Source organism: Pseudophryne corroboree, chromosome 11, assembly GCF_028390025.1.
Source record: "Pseudophryne corroboree isolate aPseCor3 chromosome 11, aPseCor3.hap2, whole genome shotgun sequence".
Lineage (NCBI taxonomy): Eukaryota > Metazoa > Chordata > Amphibia > Anura > Myobatrachidae > Pseudophryne > Pseudophryne corroboree.
In genome coordinates this window covers 220,429,213-220,448,960 of record NC_086454.1, presented here as the reverse complement: position 1 = coordinate 220,448,960, position 19,748 = coordinate 220,429,213, and the positions used below count along the sequence as shown (strand labels likewise).

The window sequence follows — 19,748 nt, the reverse complement described above, 5'->3', positions numbered from 1 at the left end:
TAATAGAAAACAGTATTGTATTGATTACAGGTCATGACACTCACCTTTAATTTTTGAATGGCCACTCAGGTTTTGGATGTCTTGGATGGCTACATAGATGCCTCTCTCTGCTTCCCTACCCAGGAGTCGCAGTGGTATGCAGTCAGGGTAGCTTTATCTGATCTTGCGGCCATGGACAATGTGCTGGGTGACATAGCTTAGACACATGTTGAGCTGAGGATACCTGGGGGCAGGCAATATATTTCTAACAATCCACATCTGGCCCAAGACACTAATGTGCATGTGGTTTGTGGAGCTAATTAAACAATACACATATTGCGTGTTCACAATTTATTAATTTTAACACACAACTTTTTGAGACCAATCTTAAAGAAAAAACACTGTAATGGTCAATATATTCTGACCGAACATTATTATTATTATTTTTTTTGTGTGTGCTGGGTCCCGAGGATTGTGCTGGCTCGTTGGTGCGGGTTCGACTTGAGCATCGGACTGGGGAATGAACTGGGGTGTGGCTTGGTGTCGTCCCAAAACTAGATGTAGCATGGTGTGATGCCAACACACTAAGGCTTTGACTTAGATTGTTCAAGCTTGCTCTGAGCTGAGTGTTAGCGGCAGTGTTGCTAGCTATCATGCGTGAGAGGTTGTCGCTGATCATTTGGTTGTGTTGTATGATCTGTATAAGTGATTGTTGCTGCCAAGATGCGTTGGAGGTTTGACTGCATTTGGGTGTTGTCTGCCCTCATCTGTTCCATGGAGTTAGCGATTCGGCCCACCTGCACTATAAGTCTGCCTGAGTTGCGACTCAGTCTAGGCAAATGATGGGGCAGACTTGACAGGTATTGGCTGTGGGTGTTGAGGCTTGCGCAGTATTGCGCCTGTTGTGACGACCAACGGCTCCAAAACTCAGGGCCCATTTGTGTGTCAACTTGTGTTGTGCTCAGTTGGGGGCAGTGGGATGTTTGGGGTGGTTGGGGTATGTCCTGCGGCGTGGTTGTCTGAGTCAGATCGATGGGCTGCAGGTGGAGTGTGAAGGTCTCCTGGTCACGTTCCTGCTGGGCATCCTCGGTGATGATGGCTGGGTCTGTATGGGGTTGAAGATAGCCACTATTTAGGAAATATGTAGCATTGGTCTTACTTTAGCTTTACCTCAACATGCATTACTTCTTAATATTAATGTTGTAATTGCTAAATAGATTGTGGCATAAACTTAACTATGTTGCTCACCTTTTTATAAAAATATGTGGCTTCTAACGTTCACTACTCATTTTTTTTTTCTTGGGGAATAGTAGGATTCTGAGCCATAATTACTGTTTAAACATGAAGAACTCTAACAAATACAAAGTACTACATTTACATGTTGGGTATGAAGCTTCCTTTGGAACAACACACACAATACAATAAATGTGTTGGCCAATACACTCATACATTGTTGAAGGCAGTCAGTGGTCTGCCAAAAACGAAAAAAAAAAAAAAAATATAGTGGCCTAAAATGTACACATTAACAATGGATGAAAAAGTATTACGGTGCCCTATGTTTAGAAGTGGTGTTGTTGGCCATGCAAAACAATTGGATGAGACTTAACATTTCTGTTGTTTTTTTACTACAAAAATGATGTGTCAAAAATGTGTTGATATGGCCAACATCCCATCTGACAATTATCCATCTGAAAATACCTTAACACCATCTGCTTGTTGTTGTTGATTATTGCAAGGATGACTGGTCATTAGTGTATTATAATTTTCGATGTTCTAACAGTGGGGCAGATGTATAAACCTGGAGAAGGCATAAGGAAGTGAAAAACCAGTGATATGTGCAAGGTGAGAAAGGCACAAGGCAAACAGATCCAATATGTACATTAACAGTTGTGTTTATTTTGTACTGCTGCCTTTATCCCCTTGCACATATCAGTGTTTTTTCACTTCCTTATGCCTTCTCCAGGTTAATAAATCAACAACACTGTTTATTTACTTATTTACACGTAATTGTTATGTTTACTCACCAGACAACTGAGGGGATTGTGGATCCTCACTTTGGGGGCTGGCCAATAGAGCTAGTGGTGGCACGGCCGACACTGCGGAGATGCGCCGTTGGGGTGGTGATGCTGGTGCTGGAGCTGGAGCCTCAAGACGGCGTCTCTTGGGTGGCCTCGTTGCCACAGTAACCGAGCCCTGTGATGGGCGCCTTAGTGTAGGTGGATTTGCCGAAGAAGAACCTGTGTGATAAGATAATCATTAACATTTTGTGTTTCTATGTGTTTGCAGAATATGTGTATACAGTTAAATCTTACCGGCATTGCCACCATCTGCATCTCTTGGCAGTGTTGGCTGTGGCCTGGCTGTGCTGCTTCTCTGGCGTACTGTAGAAATATGAAGAATGTCCTTATGAACATATTATTTTGGTGATATGTTTTTGCAAATTCCTTATTGTGATGTAAACATATGTGGTACCTGATGAGAATTAAACTAAACGATGCTTATGCATTTCTGCCTGACGTCATTGGGTGCGTATTCTTTAAATTAGCATAAATTATGCAAAAAATACAATACACAAAGGCGCATAATGCAAACAATTATACTACTTAAAAACAAAACGTCGTAGCTTGACACAACCACAATATTGCACGCTAAGGTCCCAATTTTGGATAATAATAATAAAACACTAAACAAAAATATCTTATAAAAATTGGAAACATCACAACCAAATATGCAATCAAAAACACATCAAGCACACAAAGGGCAACCCATAATAACACACAATAATCATAAATGATATGAAATGTATTTACAAAAAACCTTAGTTTAAAAATGTAAAATTTTAAAGCATGAAAGCACAGCTACAAACATTTACTTTTGACTTACAACACCAGAACAACTCCAAGGCAACCAGTAATAATTAAAAAACAAACAAAAAAACAAACAAACAGTACATCAGGCCTGGCCAACCTGTGGCTCTCCAGATGTAGTGAAACTACACATCCCAGCATGCCCTGCCACAGTTTTAGCATTCCCTAATAGCAAAACTGTGGCAAGGCATGATGGGACTTGTAGTTTCACAACAGCTGGAGAGCCACAGGTTGCCCAGGCCTGCACTACATCACCAACACATTAGAAGAATGAACAAACTGACAACCACAATTAGCTAGAAGACATTTCAGACTACTAAGGACAAAGCACACATGCTTAAATTGTTTTTAAAAAAACACAAATAACTCACCATCCTGCCTTGGCCGATCCGAATCCCGGCCATAAGTGGCAACAACCACTTCTTGCGGAATGAGTGCACGCACAGGCTCCTCCCAATCTCGGTAAGATGCACAGAAGGTGTCCACCCCCGGTTTGGCGGGCCGATTTAGCCTCCTTAGCCATCTTCGCCTTCGACACGGCGCTTTATGTCGTAAAAACGCTTACGACACGTGTGCTCGGTCCGCCTCACCACACCCTCACTATTCACAGCCGCAATGACCTTCCCCCACAGAACACTCTTCCTGCGTGATGACACCTTTGCAGCATCATGGCCAAACAACTGCCGATGCCTCATCAGCTCCCGCACCAAAAGCCATTTCTCTAACGTCCTAGTGGATGCTGGGGACTCCGAAAGGACCATGGGGAATAGCGGCTCCGCAGGAGACTGGGCACAAAAGTAAAAAGCTTTAGGACTACCTGGTGTGCACTGGCTCCTCCCCCTATGACCCCCCTCCAAGCCTCAGTTAGATTTTTGTGCCCGAACGAGACGGGTGCAGGCTAAGGGGCTCTCCTGAGCTGCTTAGTGTAAAAGTTTAAAGTAGGTTTTTTATTTTCAGTGAGACCTGCTGGCAACAGGCTCACTGCACCGAGGGACTAAGGGGAGAAGAAGCGAACTCACCTGCGTGCAGAGTGGATTGGGCTTCTTAGGCTACTGGACACCATTAGCTCCAGAGGGATCGAACACAGGCCCAGCCATGGAGTCCGGTCCCAGAGCCGCGCCGCCGGCCCCCTTACAGAGCCAGAAGCAAGAAGAGGTCCGGAAAATCGGCGGCAGAAGACATCCTGTCTTCACTAAGGTAGCGCACAGCACTGCAGCTGTGCGCCATTGCTCCTCAGCACACTTCACACTTCGGTCACTGAGGGTGCTGGGCGCTAGGGGGGGGCGCCCTGAGCAGCAATAAAAACACCTTGGCTGGCGAAAATACATCACATATAGCCCCCAGGGCTATATGGATGAATTTTAACCCCTGCCAGATTACACTGAAAAACGGGAGAAAAGGCCGCAGAGAAAGGGGCGGAGCCTATCTCCTCAGCACACTGGCGCCATTTTCCCTCACAGCTCCGTTGGAGGAAGGCTCCCTGACTCTCCCCTGCAGTCCTGCACTACAGAAACAGGGTAAAACAAGAGAGGGGGGGCACTAAATTGGCATATAAATATATACAGCAGCTATATTAGGGAAAAACACTTATATAAGGTTATCCCTGTATATATATAGCGCTCTGGTGTGTGCTGGCAAACTCTCCCTCTGTCTCCCCAAAGGGCTAGTGGGGTCCTGTCCTCTATCAGAGCATTCCCTGTGTGTGTGCTGTGTGTCGGTACGTTGTGTCGACATGTATGAGGAGGAAAATGGTGTGGAGGCGGAGCAATTGCCTGTGTTAGTGATGTCACCCCCTAGGGAGTCGACACCTGACTGGATGGTCTTATGGAAAGAATTACGTGATAGTGTCAGCACTTTACAAAAGACTGTTGACGACATGAGACAGCCGGCAAATCAGTTAATACCTGTACAGGCGTCTCAAACACCGTCAGGGGCTCTAAAGCGCCCGTTACCTCAGGTCGATACAGACACAGACACGGACACTGACTCCAGTGTCGATGGTGAGGAAACAAACGTATTTTCCAGTAGGGCCACACGTTACATGATCACGGCAATGAAGGAGGTTTTGAACATTTCTGATACTACAAGTACCACAAAAAAGGGTATTATGTGGGGTGTGAAAAAACTACCCGTAGTTTTTCCCGAATCAGATGAATTAAATGAGGTGTGTGATGAAGCGTGGGTTTCCCCCGATAAAAAACTGCTAATTTCTAAAAAGTTATTGGCATTATACCCTTTCCCGCCAGAGGTTAGGGCGCTTTGGGAAACACCCCCTAGCGTAGATAAGGCGCTCACACGCTTATCAAAACAAGTGGCGTTACCGTCCCCTGATACGGCCGCCCTCAAGGAACCAGCTGATAGGAAGCTGGAAAATATCCTTAAAAGTATATACACACATACTGGTATTATACTGCGACCAGCAATCGCCTCAGCCTGGATGTGCAGTGCTGGGGTGGCTTGGTCGGATTCCCTGACTGAAAATATTGATACCCTGGACAGGGACAATATATTATTAAATATAGAGCATTTAAAGGATGCATTTCTATATATGCGAGATGCACAGAGGGATATTTGCACTCTGGCATCAAGAGTAAGTGCGATGTCCATTTCTGCCAGAAGAGGATTATGGACGCGACAGTGGTCAGGGGATGCGGATTCCAAACGGCATATGGAAGTATTGCCGTATAAAGGGGAGGAGTTATTTGGGGTCGGTCTATCGGACCTGGTGGCCACGGCAACGGCTGGAAAATCCACCTTTTTACCCCAAGTCACCTCGCAGCAGAAAAAGATACCGTCTTTTCAGGCTCAGTCCTTTCGTCCCCATAAGGGCAAGCGGGCAAAAGGCCACTCATATCTGCCCCGGGGCAGAGGAAGGGGAAAAAGACTGCAGCAGACAGCCTCTTCCCACGAACAGAAGCCCTCCCCCGCTTCTGCCAAGTCCTCAGCATGACGCTGGGGCCTTACAAGCGGACTCAGGCACGGTGGGGGCCCGTCTCAAGAATTTCAGCGCGCAGTGGGCTCACTCGCAAGTGGACCCCTGGATCCTGCAGGTAGTATCTCAGGGGTACAAATTGGAATTCGAGACGTCTCCCCCTCGCCGGTTCCTGAAGTCTGCTTTACCAACGTCTCCCCCCGACAGGGAGGCGGTATTGGAAGCCATTCACAAGCTGTATTCCCAGCAGGTGATAATCAAGGTACCCCTCCTACAACAGGGAAAGGGGTATTATTCCACGCTGTTTGTGGTACCGAAGCCGGACGGCTCGGTGAGACCCATTTTAAATCTGAAATCCTTGAACACTTACATAAAAAGGTTCAAGTTCAAGATGGAGTCACTCAGAGCAGTGATAGCGAACCTGGAAGAAGGGGACTATATGGTGTCTCTGGACATCAAGGATGCTTACCTCCATGTCCCAATTTGCCCTTCTCACCAAGGGTACCTCAGGTTTGTGGTACAGAACTGTCACTATCAGTTTCAGACGCTGCCGTTTGGATTGTCCAAGGCACCCCGGGTCTTTACCAAGGTAATGGCCGAAATGATGATTCTTCTTCGAAGAAAAGGCGTCTTAATTATCCCTTACTTGGACGATCTCCTGATAAGGGCAAGGTCCAGAGAACAGTTAGAGGTCGGAGTAGCACTATCTCAAGTAGTACTACGACAGCACGGATGGATTCTAAATATTCCAAAATCGCAGCTGATTCCGACGACACGTCTGCTGTTCCTAGGGATGATTCTGGAAACAGTACAGAAAAAGGTGTTTCTCCCGGAGGAGAAAGCCAAGGAGTTATCCGACCTAGTCAGGAACCTCCTAAGACCAGGCCAAGTGTCAGTACATCAATGCACAAGGGTCCTGGGAAAGATGGTGGCTTCTTGCGAAGCGATTCCATTTGGCAGATTCCACGCAAGAACTTTTCAGTGGGATCTGCTGGACAAATGGTCCGGATCGCATCTTCAAATGCATCAGCGGATAACCCTGTCTCCAAGGACAAGGGTGTCTCTCCTGTGGTGGTTACAGAGTGCTCATCTCCTAGAGGGCCGCAGATTCGGCATTCAGGATTGGGTCCTGGTGACCACGGATGCCAGCCTGAGAGGCAGGGGAGCAGTCACACAGGGAAGAAATTTCCAGGGCTTGTGGTCAAGCATGGAAACGTCACTTCACATAAATATCCTGGAACTAAGGGCCATTTACAATGCCCTAAGTCAGGCAAGACCTCTGCTTCAGGGTCAGCCGGTGTTGATCCAGTCGGACAACATCACGGCAGTCGCCCACGTAAACAGACAGGGCGGCACAAGAAGCAGGAGGGCAATGATGGAAGTGGCAAGGATTCTTCGCTGGGCGGAGAATCATGTGATAGCACTGTCAGCAGTGTTCATTCCGGGAGTGGACAACTGGGAAGCAGACTTCCTCAGCAGACACGATCTTCACCCGGGGGAGTGGGGACTTCACCCAGAAGTCTTCCACATGATTGTGAACCGTTGGGAAAAACCAAAGGTGGACATGATGGCGTCCCGCCTCAACAAAAAACTGGACAGATATTGCGCCAGGTCAAGGGACCCTCAGGCAATAGCTGTGGACACTCTGGTAACACCGTGGGTGTACCAGTCAGTGTATGTGTTCCCTCCTCTTCCTCTCATACCAAAAGTACTGAGAATCATAAGAAGGAGAGGAGTAAAGACTATACTCGTGGCTCCGGATTGGCCAAGAAGGACTGTGTACCCGGAAATTCAAGAGATGCTCACGGAAGACCCGTGGCCTCAACCTCTAAAAAAGGACCTGCTCCAGCAGGGACCATATCTGTTCCAAGACTTACCGCGGCTGCGTTTGACGGCATGGCGGTTGAACGCCGGATCCTGAAGGAAAAAGGCATTCCGGATGAAGTCATCCCTACCCTGATCAAAGCCAGGAAGGATGTAACCATACAACATTATCACCGTATTTGGCGTAAATATGTTGCGTGGTGCGAGGCCAGGAAGGCCCCTACAGAGGAATTTCAACTGGGTCGTTTCCTGCATTTCCTGCAAACAGGACTGTCTATGGGCCTCAAATTAGGGTCCATTAAGGTTCAAATTTCGGCCCTGTCAATATTCTTCCAAAAAGAACTGGCTTCTGTTCCTGAAGTTCAGACGTTTGTCAAGGGAGTACTGCATATACAGCCTCCTTTTGTGCCTCCAGTGGCACCTTGGGATCTCAATGTAGTTTTGGGATTCCTAAAATCACATTGGTTTGAACCACTCACCACTGTGGACTTAAAATATCTCACATGGAAAGTGGTAATGCTGTTAGCCCTGGCTTCAGCCAGGCGTGTCTCAGAATTGGCGGCTTTATCCTATAAAAGCCCTTACCTAATTTTTCATACGGACAGGGCAGAATTGAGGACTCGTCCTAAATTTCTCCCTAAGGTGGTTTCAGCTTTTCACTTAAACCAGCCTATTGTGGTGCCTGCGGCTACTAGGGACTTGGAGGATTCCAAGTTGCTGGACGTTGTCAGGGCCCTGAAAATATATGTTTCCAGGACGGCTGGAGTCAGAAAATCTGATTCGCTGTTTATCCTGTATGCACCCAACAAGCTGGGTGCTCCTGCTTCTAAGCAGACGATTGCTCGTTGGATTTGTAGTACAATTCAGATTGCACATTCTGTGGCAGGCCTGCCACAGCCAAAATCTGTAAAAGCACATTCCACACGGAAAGTGGGCTCATCTTGGGCGGCTGCCCGAGGGGTCTCGGCTTTACAACTTTGCCGAGCAGCTACTTGGTCAGGGGCAAACACGTTTGCTAAATTCTACAAATTTGATACCCTGGCTGAGGAGGACCTGGAGTTCTCTCATTCGGTGCAGCAGAGTCATCCGCACTCTCCCGCCCGTTTGGGAGCTTTGGTATAATCCCCATGGTCCTTTCGGAGTCCCCAGCATCCACTAGGACGTTAGAGAAAATAAGAATTTACTTACCGATAATTCTATTTCTCATAGTCCGTAGTGGATGCTGGGCGCCCATCCCAAGTGCGGATTGTCTGCATTACTTGTACATAGTTATTGTTACAAAAATCGGGTTATTGTTGTTGTGAGCCATCTTTTCAGAGGCTCCTTCTGTTATCATGCTGTTAACTGGGTTCAGATCACAAGTTGTACGGTGTGATTGGTGTGGCTGGTATGAGTCTTACCCGGGATTCAAAATCCTTCCTTATTGTGTACGCTCGTCCGGGCACAGTATCCTAACTGAGGCTTGGAGGAGGGTCATAGGGGGAGGAGCCAGTGCACACCAGGTAGTCCTAAAGCTTTTTACTTTTGTGCCCAGTCTCCTGCGGAGCCGCTATTCCCCATGGTCCTTTCGGAGTCCCCAGCATCCACTACGGACTATGAGAAATAGAATTATCGGTAAGTAAATTCTTATTATTTTCAGCATAGCTAAATTTGACATTGCGGCCAGTCTTTGTAGTGGTGCGTGGCTGCGGAGCCACAACACCATCACTATCACTGGAGGCCGCAGCAGCAGCACCCCCTCCTCCTCACTAACCTCCTCCACCTCACTCACCTCCTCCCTCTCACTCACCTCCTCCCTCTCACTCACCTCCTCCCTCTCACTCACCTCCTCCACCTCACTCACCTCCTCCCTCTCACTCACCTCCTCCACCTCACTCACCTCCTCCACCTAACTCATCTCTGACTGGGACATAATCAGGACAAACAACAAATAACACTGAGAAAAAAAACAATAAACACACTCCTCCACTACCACTACACACCACACACCAAAAACACACTCACTCACTCACTCACTCACTCACTCACTCACTCACTCACTCACTCACTCACTCACTCACAACAATGACAATAGACGTTAAATAAAAAACAATGACAAAAAAAATAAACAAACTTTTAAATAACTACACAACAAGTATGACAAGACTACTTACACACACAGTACAGCACTCAACAATCGCAAAAAACCTCCTCAAATCCTCCACAAACTCCAAACAACTCTCCAACTCCTAACACACCTTCCTCTCACCTCTTCACTAGCTAAACCCACGAGGTGCTGACGGTTTGGGGCGTTTTTATAGTAATGTGCACAGACACTCCTCCATCACGAATCAAACCAATCACGGACAAGTGACAAAAACGAAACTTAGGAAAAAAACGAGGCCGTGAACGGACAAACACTGCCGTAACCAAAATTTGACGCAGTCGTAAAAAAAAACCCACATAACACAGCCGCAAAACCACTAAATCGGCCGCATTCTACCTTACAAAACTACGAATGACATCGACATCGGAAAACACGAGAAAGAAAAATACGACAGCTTAGTAAATTAGTCGTAATACATTCAAAAAGTTGCACAATTACACATTCCATGTCATTCGTGATGAATCTCACTCCAAATCGGTACAAATACGAATTTTAGTAAATATACCCCGTCCTCTCTATACACTCTCCGAGACTGGAGTGAAAATGGCCACGACGCGCGGCTCCTTATATGGAATCCAAATCCAGCAAGAATCCGACAGCGGGATGATGACATTTTGCCACGTTCGGGTTTCCGAGTCAGGCGGGAAAACCCAAGCCGGGCTCGGATCCGGACTCGGAAGGCAAAGTCCAGTAGGGTTCGGTTCTCTGAGAACTGAACCCGCTGATCTCTAAATTAAATTGGAAAATCTTTGTATCGCCTGCCTAGTGAAGTAGTATCTAGATGGGATTTGGTACCGGGGACACAAAACATCCATCAATTGTCTAAATCCCACTGCACTAATGGCGGATACCGGACGCATGTCTAACACCAACATAAGTGTCAAGGCCTCAGTTATGAGGGCTTCCATCGTCATGTGAACCACTAGTCGTGAACATAGGCCAGGGCCTCAGCCGTTCCTTGCCACTCCATGTCGTAAATGGTATATTGGCAAGTTTACGTTTCTCCTCAGACCACTTAAAAAAAATTTTGGGGTCTTTTTACTGAACTTTTGCTTTTTGGATTTTACATGCCTTCTACTAGCACATTGGGCATCAGCCTTGGCAGACGACGTTGATGGCATTTCATTGTCTATGTCATGGCTAGTTGCAGCAGGTTTAGCACTAGGATGAAGTGGTTCTTGATCTTTTCCTATTTTATTCTCCAAATTTTGCCTCGTTCTGGTTTCCGAGTCAGGCGGGAAAACCCGAGCCTGGCTCGTATCCGGACTCGAATGGGGAAGTTTGGTATGGTTCGGTTCTCTGAGAACAGAACCTGCTAATTTCTGATATATATATTAGGGCCCTTAGAGAGCGCTATATTGACAAAAATACGCTTGAATTTTTGACTGTTGAACACCCAGTATGTCCAATTATATACACTCTTCCAAAAGTGCATAAAACATTGGGTCAACCCCCGGGCAGGCCCATTATTTCGTCCAGGAAATCCTTATTACAACCGTTAGCTATCTATGTAGACAGCTTTCTTCAGCCCATAGTACAACAGGGAGGTAGTTACTTACGCAATTCCACAGACTTCCTACAGAAGCTCCGAGCCATCCCGGATGTGTTGGATGATATTCTCCTCGTGACTATGGACGTCTGCTCTTTATACACTATTATCCCACATGATCAGGGATTACAAGCATTGGCTAATGCTTGGCGACAACAACCACCGATTGGGCCACCATCAGACTTCCTGCTCGAGCTGACAAGCTTTGTTCTCAAACAGAACCACTTTCTGTATCAAGGCAGCTACTACCTACAACAGAAGGGGACAGCGATGGGATCGAACCTAGCGCCGGCATACGCTAATATTTACATGTCTAAATACGAACAACAACACATCCTACCCCAGTTCGGAGAACATATACTATTCTATAAGAGGTTTATAGATGACATTTTTATGCTGTGGACGGGTACGAAGGAAGCCTTCAAGATGATGATCTCCTCACTGAACGGATTGGAGAATCCGGTAAAATTTACATTCCATGTTGACCCGCATAGTGTCAATTTTCTGGATATTTCGATCTCCTTTGAGGGGGGTCGTATTAGTACAAGCCTCTACAGAAAGCCTACTGATAGGAACACACTTCTCCATCCCAGCAATCAGCACCCGCCTGCACTTAAGGACAATCTCCCGATCTCGCAGTTCCTACGAGTTATGCGCAATAACTCTGACAGCAGCACTATGGAGACCCAACTGGTTGATATGACTGCAAGGTTCCTTGAACGGGGATATGAGAAGAAGAATGTTCTCAGATGTCTCGCCAAAGCAAGAAATAAATTTGACTCACCTGTGACGCCTACACTACCTATTCACACACCAGAGCGGATGGTCTTTACAACCACCTATGATCATGTCTCCAATAAACTCAAGGGTACCATACGGAGAAACTGGCCCATTCTCACCACTGATGACCGCCTCAAATTGAAGAGGTGCCCGCCACCTATGATGGCTTATCGTAGATCAGCTAACCTGAAGCAGCTACTTCTGAGACCTATGGCCAGCGCAGGAGGGACACAAAGTGCCACTTGGCTACACGAGAGACGGCCAGGTTGCTTTAGATGCACTGGCTGCACAACCTGTAGGGCCATGCTTACGGGTTCACATTTCCCGCATCCACACTCGACCCGAGTGGCACAGTGAAGTCTGAATTTGATCGCTATGGGGAGACCCTCCCCATAGCGATCAAATTCAGACTTCACTGTGCCATGGACCATTTGATTTACATTTTGACCTGCCCCTGCGGGCTATACTACGTGGGAATGACCGCAAGACGGTTTAGGGATCGCATGGCAAACCACAGGACATCTATACACCAGGCTATTGCCACAGGTTCGTCAGTCCTACCTGTAGCTAGGCATTTTATGACTTCTAAACACCAGGTCTCTGACCTACGATCTAAGCTGATTGACTGGATACCGCCACCACCCAGGGGTGGAGACCGTGTCCTACTATTGAAGAAAAGGGAGAGTATGTGGATCCATAGACTTGATACGATAGCCCCGAGGGGCATGAATGAAAATAACCCCTTGTCAATTTTCCTGAAGTAGAGCTTGGATTACCTATTCCCGTATTAGCTATAACAGTACATGACCATTGTTCTGTTACAGGATCATGCATCATGTATTCATTATATGTTTACCTTGTTAATGACAATTTTCCCACTGCATGTTTAAACCACTGTTTTATATATATATATTTATATTTTTATTGAATATGACATGCTATCTTGCACCTCGTATTTGCACCTAACTGCACATAGTATGTACCCCCCTGAGTGTACTCACTGGCCTTTGCTATACCATTATATATTATCTTATTGTATTTACTCTGTTGCAACTGCAAAATGTGCGATATAGACCTGAAACTAATGTTCACACTGCAGCCCTATATCCCCATTGAGTGTGGCCAGCCATACTAACACAACGCCACCAGCAGTTAACGCTAATGTCTTTTGTTTAAACTACAGTTGCTCGGCACATCGCGTCACCGGAAGTGACGCGGTGCGTTCCATATGCGGTCCAGTGACTGACGCTGGCGGCTTCCGGGTTTCGGAGCCGCTGCTATGGTGATATCGCGTCACCGGAAGTGACGCGAGGCACCTCGCACGCGGCTCTGTCCCTGGCATTAACAACAAGGATGTTACACTGCTACTATCATTAGCTGGATGCAGCCCACCTCCGGGGGAGGTGACAGGCATGCGGTCCAGCTCTGCGTTCCATACGGCCGGCGGCCATCTTGGGGGCGTGGCTAGCGCCAATTACTATGGTATTTAGCAGGGGCCGGTGAGGACCCATCTGTGTCTCCAGTTTTCCTGCAAGGCTGAATTGATGTTGCACTGCTGTCACTGTTGACTCTGTTTGTTCCTTGAAAAAGGCCCCGCAAAGGGACCGAAACGTTGGACACTGCTGGAGATCGTTTGAGACCTCATATGAACTGTGAGACTACCTTTTGCATTAAATTTACTTTTGGCTTTATTGAATACTTAGTCTGGAGAGTGCTATCTTTTCCCACACAGGTGGGATTTCCTGTATTATATATATATATATATATATATATATATATATATATATATAAATCACAAAGCTGTGCCCGGCACTCCTGTGTCCCCCAGGGTGTAATGCTGCGGTGCCTTCCCAGTGACGCAAGGTCACTAAACAAAGTAGCAAGAAGACGTGGCGGCACTCAGCAGACTTCTTTCAATCCTTTATTGTGGTCATAGAGCCGGCATGTTTCGGGGCTTGTACCCCGTCCTCAGGACCAGACAGAAATAGAGCAAGTGCACATATCACATTTAAATACCCCCACCAAACTATACACTAAGTAACTAAGTGTACTCACCTGCTCCACGCCGTACTCGCCCGCTCTGGTCCGGCGTCAGTGTCCTGTCCCGGCTTGATGACGTCCGTGGCGCGATTAGCTGTGCCTCTGTCCCCATGGTTACAGCCAAGCACTGGCTGTCACCCATAGGCTCCACCGCACGCCTCTCACCGCCCGGCGTCCAATGCCGTTGGTCCTCCTCTGACCCAGCCGATGACGTGACGGCACGTTAGTGTAGCTGGAGTGTCACCATGGCAACTGTGTTCCCCGTAGTGGAACAGCTGCCAGACAAAGATTCTGCATAAAATACAAAAGACATATAAAGCAAAAAGATAAGGAAAACTTTAAAAAGCATGAACTATAAAAATAGTTTCATACTACAAGCAATTGATCCGATAGATAAACATGCAATTAAAAACTGAACATGACGATGATCATCCCTACCTCAGGCATAGACAGAAAGGAAAACTATGTTAAACTGCGTTAAACTAGTGAGAATGGACCTAAGTTGTAGATCAGTCCATGACTGGTAATATCGTTAATTAGCTATCAATGGGCTACTTTATAAGCTAAAGGAAACATTGTAACCCCAAATTTTCATTTAGTCCCCCTGGTGACAGTGTACCCAAAGTTTAAATCCACCTAGTCTCCCTCTGGAGCAAAGTCCTAGCCCTATTGCCTCCTCTGAGGGACAACGGTACATGATCTATCAGTATAGCCCTAATGCTGGCTACCCCATGTTTTGCCACTAAACAGTGGCGTGCAAAGGGTTGGTCACTCGTGCCCTTCTCTTGGGCCTTTTTTATGGCGCTTCTATGTAGTGCCATCCTCTCCTAAAACTGTCTAATGGTCTTGCCTACATAGGCAAGACCACAGGGACAGGTGAGGAGGTAAATGACATGGGTGGTAGTGCACGTGAGCCTATGTGCTATTGTCATCTTTTTACCCGAATGGGGGTGGTTAAAGGTAGCACCAGTAATTAGGGTATTACAGGTTGTGCACCCCAAACATTTGTAACAACCTAATTTAGGCCTCAAGAAGTGTGCCTGGGTGTGTCTAGTGAACTTGGTGACATCCAATTTTACTGCATGATCTCCTATATTACGGCCTCTCGTGTGGCTAGGCATGATCTTAGTGTCCACCAGTGTCGACAAAGCCGCATCTGTTTGTATAATCGGCCACCACTGTTTGACCTTCTTTGTGATACTTGTCGATGCCGTAGTGTATTTATTAACCCAGGGTAGCTTCTTGTCTAAACTCTTTTTGGTAGTAACCCCCAATGTTTGTGCTCGGGTTAATTTAAGCACCTTCTGTTTAGACGCCTCCAATTCTTTAATAGGGTATCCACGCTCTGCGAATTTATAAAGCATCTTTTCTAGAGCTATTAAGGTTTCATTATAATCTGATGTGATGCGTCTAACCCTCAAGAATTGGGAAAAAGGTAACCCCTTTCGAAGAGATAACAGGTGGAAACTTTGATGATTCAATAGAGTGTTTCTATCCGTGGGTTTTACATATATGGAAGTTTTCAAAACCCCGTCTGACCTAGTGATAGTAACATCTAAGAAATTAATGAATGTCTTATCTATCTCATATGTAAATTTCACTACATGCTCTGTCGCATTGTGTGTATCCCATATGGATTTTAAGGTTTCCTCAGAGCCATTCCAAAGTACCAGTAAATCATCTATGTACCTCTTATAGTATACTAGATGACTGGAAATGGTGGTGTCTAATAAAAACATGTGTTTTTCTAGCTGGTACATAAATGCGTTAGCGTACGATGGGGCCACCGCCGACCCCATCGCACAGCCCGCTGTTTGCAAATAGAATTGGCCATTGAAAAGGAAATAGTTCCTACGTAATACCTTATCCAATAGCTGTAGAAAAAAGAAGGGCTCAGGGCCCACATAATTCACATTACCCTCTATGAGTGACCTCACCGCCTCTACACCTGCATCATGTGGAATGCAGGTGTAGAGGCTCGTGACGTCAGCACTAAATAAGAGAAAATCATCAGGCAGAGGATTAAGTTGTTGCAATTGAATTAATAGAGACATAGTATCCTTCAGATAAGAAGGTAGAGCTTGTACACAGGGGTTCAAGAATGCATCCAGATAGATGGATACAGAATCAGAATCAGCTTTATTGGCCAGGTGTACTCACGTACACTAGGAATTCTTTGTGGTACAATGCATCGCCAAGCAGCAACATGAAGGGGGAATACATAGCATACGAAGGGGGAAGAACATAGCATACATTACACACATTACACGTATGAGTTGATACTGCACATTGCAACTGTACAATAGACTCAACATATTAGACATATTATACACGTAGGACTAAACACAAAGGCTGCTGGGCAGAGCAGCACCGAGGCAGCCATCCGCGGCGCCAACTAGAACTCAAACAATGCACATAATACAGAAGATTTAAGTATTACATCAAAAGATAAACCACACAGACAATAAAGACAGAAAGCATAATGCAGGGTTGGTGTAAGCATTTTGGGTAATAACCTCCAGGGGTTGTGTATTCCACCCTCACAAGGTACCAGGTGCGGCAGCCATCTTAGGCGCTCTGCGTAGGATTACCCAGGGTGGAATAGTCCACCCCTAGAAGAGAACACAAAACGGGGAGATTGCAGAGTCCTTAGGTTCAGAGCAGGGTTCCAATAAAACCATCAGGTCCATGTATTTTTCATCCCATCCACAAGTTTACCAGATAAGGCAGCCATGTTGGGCGCACTACGAAGGTTACACAGTGGGAGATGAGCCATACAAGGGCCAAATGCATTCACGGGAAAACTGACACGAGTGTAGGAGTATGCTATACCCTGCATGGAAAGATCCAAATGAAGCACACCCTGCCCATGGAGGAACCATCCGAGGCAGCCATGTGAGGCGCACTGTGTAGGTTACTGCTGGCAGGGTGTGCAACCAATGGAGGTACACATTACAGGAATAGCACACAGTGGGGGGAAAGTACCCTGTAAGAAGAAAGAAGAGAAAGACACATTTGCAGGAAAACATTAATTTGTGAAAATGATAAATGTCCTGGTCTCATGAGAGCAGTGCGGGTGGGTGTGAGAGTGTGGGGAGCAGTGCGGGTGGGTGTAAGAATGTGGAGTGCACATTAATGTCCAGTGGAACTGACCCAGCAAAATCTGGTCCTGATGCGCACGCCCCTCAGTTCCCTGCTCAGCTTGATGGGTAGTCTTGGGGGCAGTCATGATGTTCTTGGACAGAGAAGTAGTAGGCATTGGTCCTGGTGTTCTCAAGGCAGAGGTGAGGAGAGGCCACATGATGGTCCTGAGTTGCAGTGTTTGGGGAAATTGTATTATTCGTGATTTTAGCGTAGTCCAAATCCAGTTCAAACTCCGGTTCTAACTCCATTCTTATATCACATTCTTAGCAGGCCAAGTCCTGACTGCAGGCCTTGATAATATTGCTCTTAAATGCTCCAACTATATCAGCTGGCAAAGGGGGAGGTATGCAATCAGAAGTTCAGCTAATTAACAGAGGTTATTTTGCATTGAAGAAGGATCACAGACATTTGCAGACAAACTTCCTTGGGGTGTGAAAAGTGTAGCCAGAGAGAGATGAGAGACTCAGATATACAAGCATGAAGATGGTGTTTTTACCTGTGAAGAGAGGAGAAATGGTTTTCAGTTCCGGTTCTAACTCCATTCTTATATCACATTCTTAACAATTGCAATCTTCACAATTGCAAGCAGGCCAAGTCCTGACTGCAGGCCTTGATAATATTGCTCTTAAATGTACAGGTTGATATAGATATAGTGACCCCTTCGCCGACACAATTGGTCGGCCAGGTGGATTTACCATAGTTTTATGTACCTTAGGTACCGTGTAAAACAGTGGCACTCTAGGGTACTCGACTATTAATGCTTTGCTGGTATCCTCTGAGATGATCCCCAGTTGGCTAGCCTGTACTATCATAGTATCTAGCTCCACTTTATATTCCCTGGTGGGATCTTTTACTAGCTTTTGATAAACTGTTGTGTCATTTAATTGACGTAGATATTCATTAATATAAGATGTTGTATCCAGCACTACTATAGATCCCCCCCTTATCAGCTTTTCTTATAATGATATCTTCCCTCTCTGAGAGATTTTTAAGGGTTAATCTTTCTTGTTTGGTCAAATTGAAGGGGGCTGTCTCTGTTAGAGCCCTGTTACCCTCATCCTCTACCATTCTAGTAAATGTCCGTATCGAAGGATTTAAAGAAGGGGGGTCAAACTGTGACTTCTGGGCCACTTTACGTAGCTGTGCTGGAAAGTCTGATTTCTTGTCAGGAGCTGGTCTATTGTTAAAAAATTATTTTCTCCTTAAAGTCCTATTCAAACGATGGACTTCTACTTTCCATTCAAGCGGGTCTGGTCGGGTGGTGGGGACGAATGTGAGGCCTTTAGCTAATAGACGGTACTCCAAGTCCGTAAGTGGGGTTGATGACAGGTTGAAAACCAATTCTTTCAAGGTCGAGGAGGTCTTGGAGCGTAGGATCCTCTGGTTCTGCCCCTTCCTCCTCGTCCTCTTCCTCAGCCTGCTATCGGTGTCCGATTGGAGCGTGTCCGTACCCCTAAAGGGTGTTGCCCCAAAGGGAACTGTTCATCGGCTGATGGTCTCTGGGAAGAGGCATATTCAGAGTCACTTGCAGAGGTGCTGGTGTCTTGTTTCCCCTTCCATCTGCGTGAATACTTGCGTCTATAGGTTGGTCTATGGTCCTGCCCGAACCTGGTATTACCCAACCACGGATATACCTGCCTTTGTTCATAGTCTCTCTTGACTTTGGTTAATTTGTCCTGTTTGAAACGAATCAAGTCTGTGTCCCCCAGGGTGTAATGCTGCGGTGCCTTCCCAGTGACGCAAGGTCACTAAACAAAGTAGCAAGAAGACGTGGCGGCACTCAGCAAACTTCTTTCAATCCTTTATTGTGGTCATAGAGCCGACATGTTTTGGGGCTTGTACCCCGTCCTCAGGGCCAGATAGAAATAGAGCAAGTGCACATATCACATTTAAATACCCCCACCAAACTATACACTAAGTAACTAAGTGTACTCACCTGCTCCACGCCGTACTCGCCCGCTCTGGTCCGGCGTCAGTGTCCTGTCCCGGCTTGATGACGTCCGTGGCGCGATTAGCTGTGCCTCTGTCCCCATGGTTACAGCCAAGCACTGGCTGTCGCCCATAGGCTCCGCCGCACGCCTCTCACCGCCCGGCGTCCAATGCCGTTGGTCCTCCTCTGACCCAGCCGATGATGTGACGGCACGTTAGTGTAGCTGGAGTGTCACCATGGCAACCGTGTTCCCCGTAGTGGAACAGCTGCCAGACAAAGATTCTGCATAAAATACAAAAAACATATAAAGCAAAAAGATAAGGAAAACTTTAAAAAGCATGAACTATAAAAATAGTTTCATACTACAAGCAATTGATCCGATAGATAAACATGCAATTAAAAACTGAACATGACGATGATCATCCCTACCTCAGGCATAGACAGAAAGGAAAACTATGTTAAGCTGCGTTAAACTAGTGAGAATGGACCTAAGTTGTAGATCAGTCCATGACTGGTAATATCGTTAATTAGCTATCAATGGGCTACTTTATAAGCTA

General features: G+C 46.3%; 1 protein-coding gene across 3 annotated transcripts in view; it reads right to left on the bottom strand.

The window, feature by feature from the left end:
* Positions 1-329: 329 nt before the first annotated feature.
* Positions 330-19,748, bottom strand: part of LOC134969349 (protein piccolo-like) — a 34,816-nt gene continuing 15,397 nt past the window's right edge. Inside the window, exons 3-8 of one of the 3 annotated variants that reach the window (XM_063945266.1) lie at positions 19,198-19,473; positions 17,271-17,757; positions 14,133-14,408; positions 2,292-2,360; positions 2,004-2,216; positions 330-1,084 (exon numbers count right to left, since the gene is read on the bottom strand). In XM_063945266.1, coding sequence (XP_063801336.1) covers positions 624-1,084; positions 2,004-2,216; positions 2,292-2,360; positions 14,133-14,259 — 870 coding nt within the window. In that variant the 5' untranslated portion in view covers positions 14,260-14,408; positions 17,271-17,757; positions 19,198-19,473 and the 3' untranslated portion in view covers positions 330-623. The remainder of the gene's footprint in view (positions 1,085-2,003; positions 2,217-2,291; positions 2,361-14,132; positions 14,409-17,270; positions 17,758-19,197; positions 19,474-19,748) is intronic. The other 2 variants (XM_063945265.1, XM_063945267.1) reach the window with 2 other exon arrangements.